This window comes from Eulemur rufifrons, chromosome 17, assembly GCF_041146395.1.
Source record: "Eulemur rufifrons isolate Redbay chromosome 17, OSU_ERuf_1, whole genome shotgun sequence".
Taxonomy (NCBI): Eukaryota; Metazoa; Chordata; class Mammalia; order Primates; family Lemuridae; genus Eulemur; species Eulemur rufifrons.
Window position 1 is genome coordinate 87627147 of NC_090999.1, and position 19895 is coordinate 87647041.

Genomic DNA, 19895 nt, shown 5'->3' on the forward strand with positions numbered 1-19895 from the left:
CAAAGTGCAGAGCTCCTGCTCAGGGAACGTGGGCCACGGGGCACAGGGAAAGAGAGTCTCCCCTGTGTCACTTCCCAGGGCCCGATTACACGGCAGGGAGCTGAAAGCACACACAGGCGTCATCTCCAAACCACTGCCCCTAATATTCTAGGAAATCATAGAGCATGAGAGAGAGAGAAAGGCTAGAGATGGACCAGTTTCTTAGTTTTCTCAAAAAGAAAAATGTGTTTGGGAAATTATGGATAAATAATCTGGTGACCATCACTAGCAAATTTATTATAAAAATTAAGCAGATGGCTTTAGGCCTGGAAGCCCTACAGGTTGCACTGGTTTTAGTGACCTGGTCATGCTGGGAATGACCTGTCAGCCTCTACGTTCTCTCTGGAAGGAAGAGTTTTTCAAGTTGAGTATGCTATGAAGGCTGTGGAAAATAATAGTCCAGCTACTGGAATAAGATGTAAAGATGGTGTTGTCTTTAGGGCAGAAAAATTAGTCCTTTCCAAACTTTATGAAGAGGATTCCAACAAATGACTTTTTAATGTTGATCGGCATGTTGGAATGGCGGTAGCAGGTTTATTGGCAAATGCACTTTCTTTAGCAGACATAGCAAGGGAAGAAGCTTTCAACGTTAGATCTACCTTTGGCTGTGACATTCCACTAAAACGTCTTGCAGACGGTGTAGCCGCGTACATGCGTGCATGTACATTCTACAGTGCTTTAGACCTCTTGGCTGCAGTTGCCCGTTAGAGTCTTGCAGTGTGAATGACGATGCCCAGCTCCACAGGGCTGACCCATCAGGTGTTTCATACAGTGACTGGGGCTGCACCATTGGCAAAGCCAGGCAAGCTGCAAAGACAGAAATAGAAACGCTTCAGATGAAAGAAATGACCTGCTGTGATGTTATTGAAGAAGTGGCAAATATAACGTACATAGCACACGATGAGGTTAAGGGTAAAGCTTTTGAACTAGAACTCAGCTGGGCTGGTGAGTTAACTAACGGAAGACATGAAACTTTTCCAAAAAATATAAGGGAAGAATAAAAATACGCTAAGGACTCTTTGAAGGAAGAAGATGAGTAGATGATGATAATACGTAACCCTTTACTCCAGTAGCTATTCTATTTTCAATTTCTACCACAATTCCATGTAACTAGCCCTGTGGATTAGACATAGTCACTGACCAATTTTCCTTAAATTTTTGCCTTGTAAAAAAACAAAGAAAAAATTAAGCAGATGATTCATGAATCCTCAGAACATAAAATAGTGTTCAGTCAGCATGAAGTTATTTAAAACATTCTATGATTAACTAAAGTCAGTTCTTTCCTTGATAAGATTATTAAACTGTTACACTGTGCATTTCTGGATGTCAGGGAAGTATTTCTGGGAGATTGTCATGGTACGCTTGGAGAAAAAGGAGCCAAATGAGAGTTATCAAGTAGGTCTGTGGCAAGTTGAAGGATTAAGAATCTAACGCCCGCCTGAGGGGACCGAGACCAGCCCTTGGAAAGCACACCATTTAAATTACAGTTGCCATGTTGGGGAGGAGTCCCTGAAAAATTGAAATCAATATTCAAAGTAGTGTTGACCGATTAGGAGGGGGAACCTTAAAAATTAAATTTTAGAGGGAAAATATAAAGTCTTACCTTTAAGTTTTATATATGCAAGTTTTATATGACTGAATACAGCTCATCTGTAAAAAAGCCTATGGTGGGTCAAAGGCCTTAAGCGATTATAATTCAAGCAACAGTATGATAAGGCCTTGGACCCTCAGTCTCTTCTCTAAGTTTGGGGAAACCTCTCTTATCTCTCTCAGAGCTACAATTCTCTGTGCCCCTCCATCTCTTCCCCCTGCCAATACCTGCAATAATCTTTTTAATGAGTTTAGACTTTTACTAGAAAAAATAAATAAAATTTAAAACTTAAAAAATAAACAGGTTACCACCAAGAATCCTCTGCACACAAAACTTCCCCAGGTAAGATCAGTTAGGTGAGCTTAAAGGTCTCAATGTAATTGAAGGAAAAATGCACACAAATTAATAACTAAGTTATCTTTCGATAGTGAACATACTTGTGCATATACCTTTATGTATATGTATAGATATTTCTAAAAATAAGTTCCTAGAAAAGGAATTGCTATAATAGAACAAAAGGCATGCATATTTAAAATATGGATAGATGTTTGCTAGTATCTTTCCAAAAATTCTGTACCAATGTCCACTCCTTCTAGTAATGTACGGACATATTCATAAAGAAGAGCTTTGAAATGATCCAACAGAATGTGTTTTCTGAAGGTTCATGCTCAGAGAAAAGGTCACAAAACATTCTCCTCAGTCTCCATAGCATGAAAGCTGAAAAGCTTTTATGAGCTACAATAGCTATTTTACTGGTAAACTGTTCAAGTTCAGGGTTTTGGCATCTCTCTCTTTTGATGATCCTGGAATAAAGTACACATATATGCTAATAGACAACAGTCCTTCAGTTGTCTCCAACGCAGAATGCTGTAGACAGTTGTAGTTGGGCCAATGACAAGATAAAATATGAGGCCAGGTGTCATGGCTCAGGCCTGTAATCTTGGCATTTTGGGAGACTGAGGCAGGAGGATCACTTGAAGCCAGGAGTTCGAGACCAGCCTGGCAACATAGCAAGACCTTGTCTATAAAAAGTAAATTTAATTTAATTTTTAAAAATTCAATTTTTAAAAATCCTTCCAGATTTTTTAAATATATTGTTTAATATATATATAAGAGAGACAAAGCATGTTTCCCTAAAAATGATATTACAGATGCTTCTCAATTTACGATGGGATTATGTCCCAGTAAACCCATTGTAAATTGAAAATATCATAAGTCAAAAATACATTTAATACACCTAACCTACCAGACATCATAGCTTAGCCTAGCTTACCTTAAACATGCTCAGAAAACTTACATGAGCCCACAGTTGGGCAAAATCATCTAACACAAAACCTATTTTATAATAAAATGTTGAATAACTCCTGTAATTTATTGAATACTGAGTGTGAAACATAGAATGGTTGTACAGGTGCTCAAAATACAGTTTCTACTGAATGTGCATCTCTCTCACACCATTGTAAAGTCAAAAAATTGTAAGTTGAACCATGATAAGTTGGGGACTGTATGTGTACTACACATAGTATTTTGTAATTTCCTTTTTTATTTAAAGAAAGTAAAGTATACTTTGTATACACCTTATATATTTATATATGAGTATACTTTATACATATGCACATATATTAGGGAAACCTTTTCTATGTCCATAGATATTCAAACATATTGTCATTTGGATAGCTATAATTATACAAATATTATAATTTTCTTACTCAGACTTAATTGATAAGGATTTAGATTACTTATAGTTTTTCACTGATATTAACAATAATCTTTTGGGTGTATTGTTGATTGTGTCCTTAGGAAAATTTCTGAACTGTAAGAATGAAGATTATGCACATTTTAAAGCTTTTGAATTTATTGCAACATACTGCAAATTATTATGAAAAAATTATACCTCCAAATGTATAGCAATAGCTATGTATCAGAGAGCTTATGTGTTTTGATTGTGTTCCCCAGGCAGACAGTGGAGCGTGTCACGCTGCAGAACCAACTCCAACAGCTTCTGGAAGCCCAGAAATCAGAAGGCAAATCACTCCCTTCTTCACCCAGGTAATACCAGGCACCAGTGTTTAGAATTCTTAACCATCTTAAATCTCTGAGTCTTCTTTTGGATTTCCTTTAATAACTTTCCAGAGGATGACAGCAGAAACCATTTTATTCTTCTAAAAAGGAATAAAAATGAGAAATCACAATGCAATGGGCACTGGACCTAGGGTCTGAAGGCCTGGGCTAATGGCTGGCTCTGCTGTTTCTTTGTTCCACCTCTATAAATAAGTCACTTACGCTTTCTGAGTCCTTCGATTCCTCATCTATGAAATGGGAACAAGGATATATAGCTTGATAAAGTTGTTGAAAATGGGATTAAGAAAATTCATGCATAATGGATGTGTAAAACAATAGACAGATTTAACAGTCATAGTATTATGTAGCGTAAGGCACGAGGCATGCTATACTTTGGTTACGGCTGCTACTATCGAGTATCTGCACATGGCTTTCAAAAAGCATTAACTGATTATTGTTATTCGATTCTTATTTGTTATTTAGTAACGGCAGTGAAGGCCATGCAGCGACTTGTGGCTGTGTCATTTTAGCACAGTAGGAAATCATCTCACGTGTTTCTCATCCTCTTTTCAGTTCACCGTCCTCACCTGCTTCGAGAAAGTCCCAGTGGAAATCTCCGGATGCAGACGATGAGTCTATAGCCAAACACAAAGCAGGAGTCCAAGAAGGGATCCAGGTTCTTGGAAGCCTGTCAGCGTCCAGCAGGGCGAGGGCCAAAGCAAAAGAGGAAGATTCTGATAAAATCCTACGCCAGTTGTTGGGAAAAGAAATCTCAGAGAATGTCTGCACCCAGGAAAAGCTGTCCTTGGAATTCCAGGATGTTCAGGCCTCCTCTAGAAATTCCAAAAAGATCCCTCTGGAGAAGAGGGAACTGAAGTTAGCCAGGCTGAGGCAGCTGATGCAGAGGTCGCTGAGCGAGTCTGACACAGACTCCACCAACTCCGAGGACCCCAAGAGCACCCCTGTGAGGAGGGCTGACCGGCCCCGGCCGCAGCCCATCGTAGAGAGCGTGGAGAGCGTGGACGGCGCAGAGAGCTTACACCTGATGATCAAGAAACACACCTTGACATCCGGACGCAGGTTTCCCTTCAGCATCAAGGCCTCCAAATCCCCGGATGGCCATAGCCCATCTCCCACCTCAGAGAGCAGCGAACCGGACCTAGAATCCCAGTATGCAGGCTCGGGGAGCACTCCCCCAAACCAGCCCTCGGGGGACCCCACTCAGACCAGCCCTGACAGCGCGGCTGCCCAGAAAGTTGCCACGAGTCCCAAGAGCGCCCTCAAGTCTCCATCTTCCAAGCGCAGGACGTCTCAGAACTTAAAACTCAGAGTTACCTTTGAGGAGCCTGTGGTGCAAATGGAGCAGACCGGCCTTGAACTAAGCGGAGAAAAAGATAAAGACAGGGGCAGGATTCCCTACCGGGCCTCCACGAGTAGCGAGTCAGGGGATCAACTGAAAAGGCCCTTTGGAACCTTTCGCTCCATCATGGAGACACTAAGTGGCAACCAGAACAATAACAATAACTATCAGGCAGCCAGCCCGCTGAAGACCTCCACGCTGCCCCTAACCTCGCTGGCAAGGAAGATGACAGACGCCAAGGGAAACCCTGGGAGCTCCGCTGGCAAAGGAAAGAACAAGGCAGTGAGTGCTCTTTGGGGATTATCCTTTTTCTTCCCTTGAATTGATCGTGTGGTTCCTAACCCTGCAGATCGGTGACCTGTGCCACCCTGAGGGAATCCCCAGAAAAATTCCAAAGGGCTGCATGGAAAGCCAGATCCGTGTGTTGCTACTGACATGTCAGGTTAGAGTATATGCCCCTTGCTCTTCCTTCAGCAAATACTCTGAGAAAGGTAAATAAATCATAGATTATATTCTGGTCCCTAAATTTCCCTAAATGGCTTAATTCTTGGGTGCTAGGGGTCCTAGACTGGGAGGCATTTCTACAGGATGAAACTACCAATCAATGCAAAATCAAGGTCCTTCGTTGGCACTGATTCTGTCTTAGGAAGAGTTTGTTCTCTTCATGTGACTGGGTAGTTTATTTTCAGGCCCAAATTAAAAAGCACATAAATAGAAATTCTATTTTTAAAGACTTAGCTATTCAACTTTGGAGTGACCTTTGAAATGAATACACCACAGGGACCTCCACATGGGCATTTTATAACACAGACCCCTGAGTGTTGGTTGGAGCCTATAGGAGTCTGAAGCGCTTGCCAGTCCACAGGGGATGGCAGAGTGTGCCACGAACTACATTTTATATTATAATTGCATCCACTGGAAAACCATGCACTATAATCTGTGACTTACATCCAGTGAATCAGAGATAGGAACATCTTTTTAGGCAGTGTTTCCTGCATGCTCTATGCTTGCCATGCCATTAAAAAATGGTCTAGAAGCCAAAATGAAAAACTCTTTGTGGAATGGAATGACTGGGATCATGTGTCACGCAATCTAGATAAACCACCCAGAGGAGTGTTAGGATCTTCATAACTTACTACTCGCTATAATGTTAAAAGCCCATTACAGTGAGGTCTAAGAACCGTCCACATTCTTTTCGCAGCACCCGTATCAAGTTTTAGTTAGCATTCCTCTAAATAATTGGACACCAATTTTAAATTATACATCAATTTTCTCTGTAAATTGTCCTTGTTATAAAGGACTTTATCATGTATTTGTTTCATCAAGAGAAGGCATGCTTGAGCTGAAGACACCAGACCTTTTGGGTTAAATATGTCAAAACTTAAATTGCTCAAATAAAACTTTTCCAAGTAACTTAATGGGTCCTGTCGCTCAGTAGTGAGAGAAGAATCCTCTCAACAGGTCCCCGTGCTCCTTAAAGCATACACTAGGCTGCTGTCCTCTAATCTCTTTCCTGCATGCTTCATGTGTATCGGGACTTGTGCATGTGCTGAGCTTGTTGCATGTTTTCCGATGATTTTTAATTGCGCCTCTCTAGGAGATGTACAGCAGCTGCATCAATCTTTCCTCTAACACGCTGGCTGAGGAGCGTCTGCGTAACTCCGCACGGTACGTGGCTTAGGGGCTGCGTCTTGCGGCGCTGCCAAGCCTTTGCCTTCAGTTGCATGAGCTTTTACATTACGGACCCGGAACACCTTTCCGCAGGGGATGACACCAAGGAAGAAGAATTACGACTCTTCCCTCAAACAGCACAGGCACAGACGGGTAACTGGGTCTTAGAAAGGCCTCCACTGGGGGGGCTTTATTCCAGCGTCAGTCAGGAGAAGCCACTCAGCACGCAAACTTGCTGCGTGTCCTAGTTGACTTTGGCTTTCAGTCTTTGTTTTGCTGGAGTCAAGTACCAAGTAAGTATTGAAATCAAATTTCCTGTCATGGTGGAATGAGTCAGCCTCCAGTCAGAATCAGAACTTTGAAACAGAGCTGGAGTTTTATTTCAGTGCTGATTATAGACTGAAAGCTCCTTTCGTCACCATTCTGCTGATCTCAGGAGAAGCAAGGGCCTGCTGTCCTGGAATTTCTCTAGCTTAGCATTATGAACCACGATTCCAGGCTCTGAGCAGTCTTAGGAGTTCACACCAATAAAGCGAGGGCCTTTCTCAAACTAAATGTTTACTATTCAAAATGCATGGACCGTGTACATAGAAGAGAAGGGATCACGTCCCCAGTGACTGGGGCACCTCCGTGGGCACCGTCCTCCCGCATCGTAGCTTTCGTCCCCCCAGAATATGCTCAGTTTGCGGACAGGGACAAGGCAGGAAACGGGAGGAGGAAAACGGGAGCAGCCAAAGAGAGTCAGTGCAGTCAGTGTCTCTTAACTGGTGTTTTTCAGAAGAGGTAAACCCCCGAACCCATTTTACAAGACAACAGCTTCTAAGTCATTTAAACTAACTGAAAAATCATGACATGTCATTCAGCACCAAAATCCTCCAAAGAATTTGGGCGCGGTGGTGTGGGTGCATGTGTTGTGGGTGGTAATTTTAGTTGAGAATGCTAAGGCGTAAAAAAGTAACTCTCCTTCCCCCACCACCCCCCCAAATCTAATTTAATCTGCTCTAGATCTTTTTTCAGGCTACAGGGAAATTAAATCTCAGTCATTTTCGGGGATGTCCCTAGGGGTCTCATTAATTCAGTATGTTAAAGGAAGAGCCTTGGAGCTTCAGTATTTACTGGTCACCAGTGGTCTGCTTGGGTCAGGCTCACATGTGCCCGAAGCCAGGCGTCTGGACTGCTTCCGGCCACCCTGGGGCAGAATCTTGGCCAGTGCTGAGTACCCAATGCCTGGGGTGGGAAGAGAATAGGGAAAAAAAAAAACCCTCCCAGACATTGGTATTTCCACTTCTGTTTCTCCTAATTTAGGTTCCCCACCCATACTATTCTCTGTCCCCATCTTGGGTCCTATATATCTTCTGGCCCCTGGAAAATTCTGCTTTTATTCTTAAACAGAAGTCACCAGCCATACCCTGAGGCAAGGAAGCACAAAGATTTGGCAGACTCCCTGACAGGGAGAAGGAGAATCCCTCTCTTTTCTTCCAGGCTCCTACAGCAACTGGGAACAAGACAATTAGTATCACAGTAGATTGCCCTGCCAGAAATACTTGATTCTAGCAAGGGAACGAAGCTGAGCACTCTGCAGTAATAGGATTACAAAACTCAGAGCACAAAATGAGGTCATGGGGCTACTCAGTTATCTGACACTAGGTTAACACTTTCCCATTCAGCCTAAGGAACAGTCCTTCTAAAGGCTCAGTTTTGAACCTATCAGATTCACTGGCTTTACTTATTAGAATAATAGAGTTTAATTTCAGCAATACACACTTAGAAATCCCAAAGTAAAAGTATTCGGTGTATTTAAATAAGCATTTTGACCCCTTCCCTCACTACCTCATAAATTAACCTATACTTTGTCACGGGTTTTGTTTGGCATGTATTTCTATAGAAAGTGGAAACCCTAGTTCCTTCATGCTAGAGAGGCTTCTCTGATTCACTCATAATCATACAGAGGTAGAGAGGACTGGCCTGGTTCACTCCGTAGATAAAGCAAGGTTGGATCTCTCTAGTTAAAAATTTCTTAAAGATTCCTCTCAGAAATTAAGACTGGAGGGTGAATATGGTCCCCAAAACCACCTAATTTACTGCTTGCCTCCTTTTGCCTATGGGACACCCACTGCAGGCAGGAAGGGAACCCAAGTATTCATCTGTCAGTAATGACTTCAAATCTTGGCCTGAGCATTTGCTTGAAGGCCAAACGGTCCCTCTCAGGTAGCAGGGATTGCCCAGGGTCATATGACTTTGAAGCTAACGTTAGTCATTGGGTTGGAGTTGACACCAAACATTGTTGCCATTCAATGGCCCTTTCAGCATAGCCCTGGGAAAAGGAGTGGAACAAGGATCCCAGTTCCAGGGACACACTGGGATTCCATCTTAGTTCCTAAGAAATTTTTATTTTTCCTTTTAAAGGAAAAGTAGAGACGATAAATAAAACATTTTAAAGCATGTCAGCTCTGTGAAGGGGGTTCTGTTTGCCATTTATTTTTCCAAATTGGTCACAGCTTGATAGCAAAGAATCTAAATTTCTTTTCAATGCCCTTTAAAATTAGATTCAACTCTATTACTTTGAGCAGCTTTCCCACTGTGATTCAACTGCAGAGGATAACTTGGCTTATAACTAGCAGATTTGTCTCTATCTTACAAAGGACAAGTTGGTTTTAAGTTATTACAGCTCCAAGGAATGTTTGCAATTACTGGCCTTAAAATGCCAATGAAATATTCATTTCCCGGAGTTTAAGTCCTTTTGAGATCTGTAACACATGAAGTGAGCACCGACTGCAGTTACTGGTAGGCACAGGGTGTTAACCCCCGGCCACCACCAGTAACACCTCTCTGACCACAGTGGCACTGTTGCCTGAGGGTTAGCACGAGGAAACTTCTAATCCCGGCACCAACATTGGCATAGACTCCTTAAAAAGACATTAAGCAATAAACACCATTAGTGTGGGTTTTACTGCTGAGGAATTAGCCACCCTGGGAATTATATATCCAGAGCCAAGAGCTACTATCAAATATGTTGCATAGATCTCAAGGTGGTTCACCAGCCGCTTCAAAGAGAGTGGTCGGCTTAGCCTGTGGTGAGGTGACATCTACTGTGGCAACAATCATCTGCTGTGCCCAGTAGAAGGTCAGAGTTTAGGATACCCTTCCCCTGCCCCCAGCACACACAAACATACATTTCCTTATTGTCAGGACACCATACTTAATAGAAGAATGAGCAAAGATGTGGAAGACGCTGGGAAGCAGGTGTGGGGCCCTGGCTGGAACCTGGTCCCAATCAGAGTGTATCCTCAGCCCCACTGCATGGCATTTACAGAATCATAACGGGAAAATGCAGCCAGCACAGAAAAGAGCCCCTGATGCTGCTGAACAAATGTGTCCTTGCCACAATTTTTCTGTATATAATCAAATAACCTCATTTTAATCTTGCCTTAATTTTTTGACTTTAAAGTGTTAACCTTATTGTTAACCTGTACACTGGACTCTTGAAGGGATCATGGTATAAGTACTGAGCCGTGTAGGTGCGTTACCATGCTATCCAGGTATGTGTTGAGTGCCTCATTCTAGAGGTAGACAGAATATTACCAATTCAACAGTGCAGAAAATTGTATTAAAGTGCTGATACTAAAAAGGTATTCAATAAAGTAGCTGGTGCTTAACACAACAGGCATTCGAGTTTCGGCTCAGAATCCATAGTTTCAAGTTCCGAGCCCTGATCTAAAGTATGTTTTTCTGTATTTTGTTTCTAACCTGCTGGCACTGGAGTCCCGGGCCAATCAGCCAGGTCCCTGGGGGAAGGGGGATTGCCTCAGGGGCAGACACTCCTAGAGCTGCAGTTCTCCTCCCCGCAGGCTTCCTCGGGTGTTCTGTGCTCTCTGGACAACTCCTGTCCTGCCCACCCCCGCCTCAGCCTCCCCAAGGGTTTAATTAGTTTCAGAAGGAAAACTCTTCATACTAAAGCTTTGTGCCTATACCTTGGAGGAGAGGGGGAGACTCCACTCTAGAACCATTTCTTCACATGAATTAAGTGACAGTTTCTTCTTAAAAACAGGCCAAGGTTTGGGATGATCTTTGGCCTTTCTGTAGTAAGTTACAGGGAATTATCTGCTAATAAGGTACATTGTTGTGTGTAGAGAAAAATGCCCAGGTTTGGGGCAATAGTTAAAATGGTCATCCTTCCAATGTCTAAGCACAACTTAGCAAACTCTTTATAAAGGCTGGCAGAGTTCCCAAGATTAATGAAAGTTTTTCAAATGGAGTTGCTTTTCATAAGCTCCTTAAGCACTCTGGGAAAAGGAAAAAGCATGCTTCACCACAAGAAGACAGTGAAACCAAGTTGAGTATCAGGTTGTGGTAAGTTGAGATACAGAAAATGCTATTGCAAGGGAGACCCCATGCACTGTCTTAAATCACTGCCCTGGGAGGGCAGGAAATGAACGTGTGGAACTTGTGAACACACGTGAACCAATGGTAGGAGGGTACAGAGAAGAGATCTGCCTTGGAAACAAAAATCATCCCACCAGAGCGTCTTCTTTCAGCACGCTAAGCCTAGTTTCAGGGGGTCAGAAAACCCAAGAACAAACAATTCACTTCACCTCCACCCTCCTTTCCTCGCTCCCCAAAGGTCCAGTTTTGAATTGTGTGACCTCAAAGCAGATACATGTTCTGTTGGTGTTACATTTGCATCACATGGCCGCCACCACTGGGGCACCTTTGTACATTAAAAGAGCAGAGCCTGTCTATAAACACTTAAATCTGGAGTTTTAAAGATGCAATAGGTTGGTCAAGGTTTAAAAATACCAAATAGAGACTTTACACAGCCACGGCCACCCTCCAGTACCTTCTACCATCACTGCCCGGGTGCTCCTTGGTGCTCTTCCTTCCTGAACACCACACGTGTGTAATCTCCCTGAACACCATATCCCTGGATTGCCGGGCCGTTCGTTTCAACACCACTTTCAGCTCTACGCCTCTCGTTTTGCTGTGAGAAGATAATGCATGGTCCCTTCCCTCAGGGAGATCATAATCAAGAGAGAATTAAAAGAGGATACAATTAAAACTTAGCAAGATCCGTGGAAGGTATGAGAGCTTGGTGAGAGCAATGACCCTGGATAGCACCATTATAGGTCCATTTGCAGCCCCAGTGTCTAACTTGGTGCCTGGTGCAGGGCAGAAACTTCACAAATATTTAGGGAAAGGCAAAGCTAGAAAGAAGAAAAGGAAGAAGAAGAGGAAAAAAGAAATAAGAAACAGACAAAAAGGACTGAGCCTCTCATCCCACCGGAGTGTGGGGAGAAAATAGTGTGTCTGTTATCAATCTAGGCCTTCTGGTCACAAGTCTACCTACCTACAGTGAGTTTCAGTTTGGGAACTTCGAGTACAAGTTTTCATACTTTGAACCAAAATCCCATTTTTCAGTAGGTGGGATTTATAGCAGTGCTCTCAATAAAGCTCTGAGGGAGATCACAAAAATAGCAAGATCTGCCTACGTCGGCTACCAGTGGAGCTGCAGTGCCCGCTGTGGGCCATCTTACGCGGCTCCGTGAGCTGCTGCCTGGTCACCACGGGCTATGGAAACGTGGAATCCATGCCTAGATGAGTCAGCAGCTAGATTGCTTCAAAAACTGTTATTTAAATTTAAGTCTTTTCTGCTTTCCAATTTTGGTCACTCAGAATGTGATTTCATATCCAAAACTGAAATCGAGGAGCAGCAAATTATCTGAATAATTCATGCCAGAATCACCCAAACACTTTTGTTCTTTGAATACTAGTAATTCAGTACTAGATAATTGAAGGGCTCAGGGAGGATTGAATTATCCTGATATTATTCAGATAAATGCCTCAAGTTAACATTTTACTTGCTAAAGACTCAGCTGCAATCACGCTAGCTTTTGTCCTGCAGAAAGAGTACTCAAAGTGTTTTTTATTTCAGCATCCTTGACGTTAAAGCAGAAATGCCTCCTCAAAGTCTAAACTACATTATCCTTAGACTTCTTTTTAACTTTTTATGTTAATTTTTTGTCAAAGTAGTGTACTTATACTAGTAATACTATTTAGTATACTAAAATGCTAGTATTAGCATTTTAACAAAAACTGGCTTCCCCTGTGCCAAATCCACTCCCTTGCCTACCCTCACTCTCCTGAATCAACCATTTGCTTTCCCTTCAGATGTTTCCTTTTGGATTCTCTATTTCTAAATAACATGCTCATGCAGATTTTCAGTTTCAGACATTACCCCTATTATCTACTAGCATCCTACTAATGAAGATAAAAATAATGATAGAACTTATAAACAATTATAAAGCACTTACAATGTCCCAGAGAATATTTCAGGCACTTTACACGTATTTACTATTTTAATCTTCACAATGACACTATGTGGCAGATATTATTATTATCCAAATTTTGCATATTGGAAACTGAGGCATGGAATGATTGTGTATCTCGCCCAGAGTTACATAGTAATGATGATCATAAATTGTGGAGCCAGGATTTGAACATAGTCATTGTGGCTCCTAAATCCATATACTTAATGAACCAAATTAATCTAGTTCTATGTTAGCATCCAGCACTGCTCACACACACACACACATACCCCTACTTCCTCTTCCTCCCCCTACCTCCAGTGATACATAATGGTTGTATCACTCTTTAGGGTTAAATCAGTATTTGGTGTTTATTATGATGATGATTATTTAAATAATAACAGTGACTCTCTGTGTTGTGCTATATTACATTTTCTTTCTTATACAACTTTATGTATCCTCTGGAAATAATTTTGATTTCTTAGTTTACAATTCATTTCTCAACACTCTGCCGAAGACAAAAACCATCTCTCAGCACATTCAGACAGCTCAGATGCCTCTCAGTTTCTGTCTGTTCATGGAGGCCCCTTTTTCCTCCTGCCGCCATCTGCAATTCTGCCATCTGGCACTGCTGCACAACTGTCGTCCTGGCGTCTCCCACGTGCACCATCCTGAGAATTCCCTTTGCTTCTCCCGTCTATACTCTATTTTCTGAATCTGTCTTTTCCTTTTATTTGGTTTCTTCTCATGCTTCAGTAAATATATCTTCCCACCCAAGGAAGGTGAATAGGTGCTAAATTTTTTGAGACCTTGCATGTCTGAAAGTATCTTCAATTCACTGAATTAGGAATGTTTGGCTGGGTATAGAATTCTAAGTGAGAAATTATTTTCTCTCAGAATCTTGAACACATCATTTCATTTTCTTTTGCTTCCAGTGTGTCTGTTGAGAAGTCCCATTCTTCTCTGCTGATCTTTTGGAAGCTTTTATGATTTTCTCTTTAGCCCCAATATTTTGATTTCTTGATGCTTTGCCATATATGGGTTTGTTTTCATTCCTGGGCTGCAGGTACTCAGCAGGCTTTTTCAGTCTGGAAACGTAAGTGCTTCATTTCTGAGAAATGTTTGGTATAATTTCTTTGAAAATGTTCTCACCTCCTATTTCTTTGTTCACTCTTTCTAGAAATCCTCTTATTCTAAAGTTGGACACACTAGGCTGATCTTCAAATTTTCTAACTATCGTTCTCTATTCATACTTTGGCTTTTTCTAGTTTGACATTCTAGGCTATTTACTGAAATTTACCTTCCAATCTTTCTATTGAATTTTTTGTTCCTGCTGTAAGAATGTTTATTTCCAATAGTACTTTATTGGTTTTCTGTTGATTCCTTTTTTATAGCATTTTATATGAAAATCTTATTTAAATTTTTATAGTCATATACAAATATAAATGTATATCCTTATCTTTCCTTCCTTTTTACAATAAAGGTGGCATACTGTACACACAGTTTTGCCTCACACTTTTTTCCACTTACCATGTTGGAGGTCTGTATGTATTAGTATATGGAAAACTTCATTCTTTCCCATAGTTGCTATCACCTTCAGAAGTACATGGTGCTCTTAATTTCTGGGTCTTGAATGCAAATCAGTCTGTTGGGTTCCCTGACTTTGAGCTTAGGTTTCTGCTTTTCCTGCCCTGCTAAATCAGTTCTAATGTTCATCCACCTTCCTACTTCTGAAATATTATTTTCATTTTGTCTGTTATCATCTCCTCTCCCATCTCCTTTATTCATATAGATGTATGCCTTTTTTATTTCCTTATTTTCATTTTAGTGTTGTTTTGCAAGAAAGAGATGATAAATTTGTGTATTCAACCCATCATGTTTAATGGGAATCCCTAGGACATCTTTTGACCAAGTAGTTTTTCTTCTTTCACCTTTTTCCTTTTCCCTTTCTTGCCCATGAGCAACTCTCTATAGTTATATTCAGAGGAAAAATAAGAACTATAACTTTCAGATGATGATCCGATATATACTAGAACACTAAAAATAGGCTACACAGTCTTTGTGGGCAAGCACAGTTTTGAGACCAGCAAACCACACGTGGGGGTCTCCTGCATCCATGTGTGGCCTCATGTTAGTAAGTACAGTTAAGAAGCAGTTTGTTTTTGCCTGGTGTAGCAGCAAGAAGTAATTTAGTAATATATAGTCTTGCCCACCTGCAGAACATAGCTGCTCTCTGGAAGATTTGATACCCAGAATCAGACTAACATCTCATGAAAATGAACACACCTGCCCAGAGGAAAATTCAGTTAAAAAGCAAAGCTGTTCCACAGTTTGAGTTTGTGCTGTTTTTCTGCAGACTTACTAGGTATCAAGTATTGAGGGAAAAACAGCATCACTGTCTCCTACTTTCTTCTTTTTCCCAGAGATTTACCTACTTGTGGTCTTTCTATGTGCTATTACTCAGTAATCACAAAGAAAAAGCATTCTTCAAACTTGTAACACTCAAGCTTATTTGGAGAATAAAAAGTGTCACCAGTAAATCTATATAAATAAAATATAAATATTTTTTGTTTCCACTAGACCAAGTCATACTATACTTCCTATCTGTTTGACTTTTAATAAGATTTTCTTGACTACAGAATGTGTGTATTTCAGTCAGTGTGACTGAGAAAGCACTTCCATAACCAAATTAAAAAATGTTCAGCAAGTGTGTGTTATTACATGATGATTGCTTTTATTGTTTAAAGAGTGGTTTATATGAAAAAAGAATAATTTGCCTATTGGAATGAAGTCTTCAGTGTGGTTTGTGTGAAGATAATTTCCATTTTTGGTGAGCTGTTTAGTGGTATTGTTTTGTAACTTGACCATAGTTTTATCTAATTTTGGCTTGTGGTTTCTCTTCTGCTTAGGCATAATGACATCAATAGAGAAATGAAGAAATCCTACAGCATAAAGCACATTGCTGAGCCAGAGTCTAAAGAACTCTTCTTATAAATCCAGTTTTTGTCTCCCACTGATGCCCTTTGGACACCATTGGAAATTTCTGGACTATTCTCTGTAGAAATAAAACCATGAGAACAATGCCTCACCAGCAAAACAACAGAATATCAGGATGCCTTAAATTTATAGTAGTATACTGTATCAGATGCATTGGGGTAATATCTGTATATACAACTTGCTTTTTTAAAGAGATGCTGTTTAAAAGCATGATTGGGCAAATGTATGATTTTTAAGATTGGATTGATTCAACCCACCCACAGCACATTCACTAAGCCACTGATGCCATTTGTATTTCCTCAGTTGCATGAGTATTTGCTAATGTTGATTGAACTTCCTTTTCCCCACGATATGGGCAGATTTGGCTTAGTTCCTCAGTGAGACCAGGTCAATGGTATTGTTTTCTGTCAAGAGTGTTTTTTCTGTCATTTCTACTTTTTGTATAAAGGAAATAAAACAATGTTAACAGCCACCTATAAGCTTGGGGCACCTACTTTCTAACAAATCTGTGATGTTCTGATTTTTAAGGGACTTTGCAAATATTCTGATTGCTGATATTTGATGTCAGGAACAGACTGCCCAGTTTAGCTGTTTTCCCACAGGGATCAAATAAAACATTCTATATTTCATTAAGTACGAAAGGATCAGACAAGTATATAAAGTCAGTCAATTCCTTCTGCCTTTTCAAGTCGCAGCGTTGACATGGGAAAATACTAAGGACAACTAAGGATTTAGCCACTTCTTGGGTCACTTTTTTCTGCCTTTAACACATTACGAGGCCTGTCTAATCCGTTTAGGAGACAGTGTGGAGCCCGGGTTCATAACAGCCCTATTGTTGATGCAGCTCTTTCAATTTATGTAAGCAATAAGTTCCAGAAGGTTTCCTCCTATCATGTGAAAATATATTTCTGGTGAAACTTCAAGAGTTTTATTTTCAAAGTGTTGGCATGGCCTATAAGAGGCCTGTCAAGTTTTCGTTTGCAAGTAGAGTGTATTCTTACCCGTCACAGGGAGCACTATGTGCTACCACAGTTGCTAGCAATGTCACTGCAGTCAGATCAGTCAAGTGTGAGCCATTCGTATTCTGGTGCACAAAGCAGACCAAATTACTGAATTAAGAGATTATCTCCCATATGTGTGTCATCTGACAGACTTGGGCTGGATAAGATGCAAGGTATAGAAGGCAGCTATAGGCAAAGAAGAAGGAGCTAATATCTGAGTGCTTTTTATGAACTAGTGGTGGTGATATTACTACCCTTTTATAGATTAGGGAAATTAAACTTTGGAAAGTTTAAGTCCTATTTCCAAGGTAACACTACCAGTAAATAACATAATTAGACTCTGGAACAAGTTTACTCATTATCCGCAATACGCTAGTGCTCCTACGCTCTGCCGTCTCCTTTGTGCGTTCGCCACTGGACTGGCACGCAGGGAGGCTGAGTTCTGGTGTCGGCTCTTCTTTTGGACAACGCTCTGGTCTCAGGCAGGGGACATCGCCTCCTTGAGAGATCTGCAGAGGGGCAGACTGGCCCACCTACATGTCTAGGAGCCAGGTTTCTTTCAACTTGTAGAGCAACACATCTATGAATTTCAGTTAGTACGCTCTGTCCTTGCTTGGGTCCATGAGTTGCCGCTGTTAGAACCCGGGGCCATGTGTGCTTCTGCATTTCTCAGGTGGCCTTTTCCTCAGATGAGATGCCCTGTCTGTAATTTTTGTCCCCTTGGCCTTGTCTGCCCTCTTTGATTGTCTCTTCACATTTCAGTGCTGTGTCCTATTGCTTGAGATTCTAATGGAGACTGTGCGGCAAGGACATGAGAAATGCGGATCCCTGGGTTGTCTGCTTGGTGCAGAGGAGGTGACACTAGACTCACACAGTAAGCCAACATTTGACCCAAAATGGGGCCTCAAAGAAAGAGGACCCCAAGAGTGTTCTCCGTCACCCAGAGGCCCCAGGTTTGTTCTTACACAGTGTTTTTAAACGGGAAAGATGAATGAGGGTGGGCATTCTGCAGAGATTTCACGAGCCAGAGTTCCCAGTTAAACATAGTAAAGAAAATTTCAAGAGTTTAAAAGAGAGAGATGGTACCTTGACCTAGGAAACTCTGCCAATGGAATTGTTTAGTGATATTAGCATTTTAGCTCTCACAATATTAAGTAGAGAAGAGCAAAGAATAAAAAAGGCAAATAGGAAAGTTGAGCAGATTCAGATCAGGAAGGCCGCAAGGCAATGTTTAATGATGTTGCTAGGATACCAAAAATGCCGGCCCTTAAACCATACATGTACATATCTTTACTGTCCAAGTTCCTGATGAAATGGATAAATTATGATTGCTTGAAATCAGTAGAAATGATGTTTTCCTTACCACAAACTTAGTTTTATGCAGCATTTTAAAAATGAAAACACAAATTCTTATTTTTCCATAGAAATCTAGACACATTTACATGTTAAAGAAAGAGAGAGTGTTTCCTTTTAGTAAGCAGAGCTATGGGGCCCCCAGCTCCCTCCCACTGAGCTAATAAAATGAGTAAAGCTCTATCTGCATGCCTAATTACATGCAGCAGGGCAGGAAACTCAGCCCCATTGTAAAAAACAATCACATCTGTCAGCATCTTTTAAAGACTGGCTTCTTTTATGTCACTAAAGGGACTTGTATTGCCAAAGTTCAACACAGCAAATTAAGAATGTTTCTTAGAAAAGATAACAAGATACCAAACTGTCACCACTCTGAATGGATTGAATTCCCATTATTTATTCTCATAAAACAGTATCAAGGCTTCAACACTAATAAGAAAGTTCTAGATGTGCATGATGGGATTGGGAATGTAGATGGCACTCTCAAAAGATATCTTCAAGTAAGATTTTGAGAATTAATTTTTTTTTCTCAGAGTGAATAAGTATAAGCTACATGATGGTACAGGCTAGAGGAAATAACTGTAAATATTTAAATAATTCCCTAAAAGACTCTTTAATACAAGCTGTGTTAAATGCTTTTTCTTCGGTGGCCACCTCTTTGCTTGCTGTTAATTTCACAGAGCTAAGAGAGCAGAAGGAACAGGATTATTGCAACAGGGTTGGTACCATTTCCCCATAAAAATGGAGTTCGTGCTGTCCACAGCCCATAACTCTCACTTGTTGATAGTTCTGTCATTATGTCCTGTGTTTTCTCTGGTATCATTTCCTTTTATTCTTTAACGATTGCATAGTTTTATGTAACTTTTCAAGCACTTGATTCCTGTGAGACCAAACATTTGTTAATCTCAACAGAATCTTTGTATCACCTTTCATAGATGGCAGGTTAGTAAATACCTATTAAAACTTTCTTTCAACACCCTAATAAACCATCTTTCTTTTCATTTCTTCTCCATTCTTCTTCTTCCATCTCTTCCTCACTCTCCTTTCCTTTCTCTCTTTTTCTCCCTCTTTCCTTCCTTTCCTTACTCCCTCTCCTTCCTCTTTGCTCTCATATTCCCTCCTTTTTTGTTCTCTCTTCTCTGCCTTCTGCTCACAAGAGCTCTAAACTCCGTATAGAAGATCTTCCTTGGAAGAAGCCTGGCAAAGGAATTGCAGTAAGTAGAAATGTGCTAGACCAGGTTTTCCGTGAGAAGTCAATCACCTGTCTTTCCTTGCCAGACCATGTGAGTGGGACAAGCATCTTTCCATACGCTCATATATGCAACCAATGATTGAGCCCATGCCAGGAGTGAAGCTAGGCACTCTACTTCAATAAAAAAGACCCAGAAGTTGGTATCGACTATAGTGGGGATGTACAAGGATACATAAGTCTACCAAATTGTGCATTTGGGGAGACTTGTAGAAAAAAACTATTCCAATCAGTTTATGGAAGTGGTTCTCAAACTTTGCTGCACATTAGA

General features: G+C 41.0%; 1 protein-coding gene and 1 pseudogene across 1 annotated transcript in view; both read left to right on the top strand.

The window, feature by feature from the left end:
* The window catches only part of SNCAIP (synuclein alpha interacting protein), a 75974-nt gene extending 59956 nt beyond the window's left edge, over nucleotides 1-16018 (top strand). Inside the window, 4 exon segments of the mRNA XM_069492154.1 lie at nucleotides 3587-3679; nucleotides 4265-5333; nucleotides 6649-6719; nucleotides 15934-16018. Of these exon segments, the coding sequence (XP_069348255.1) occupies nucleotides 3587-3679; nucleotides 4265-5333; nucleotides 6649-6719; nucleotides 15934-16018 (1318 nt within the window).
* On the top strand, nucleotides 340-1096 carry LOC138398373 (proteasome subunit alpha type-3 pseudogene; annotated as a pseudogene).
* Nucleotides 16019-19895: the final 3877 nt, after the last annotated feature.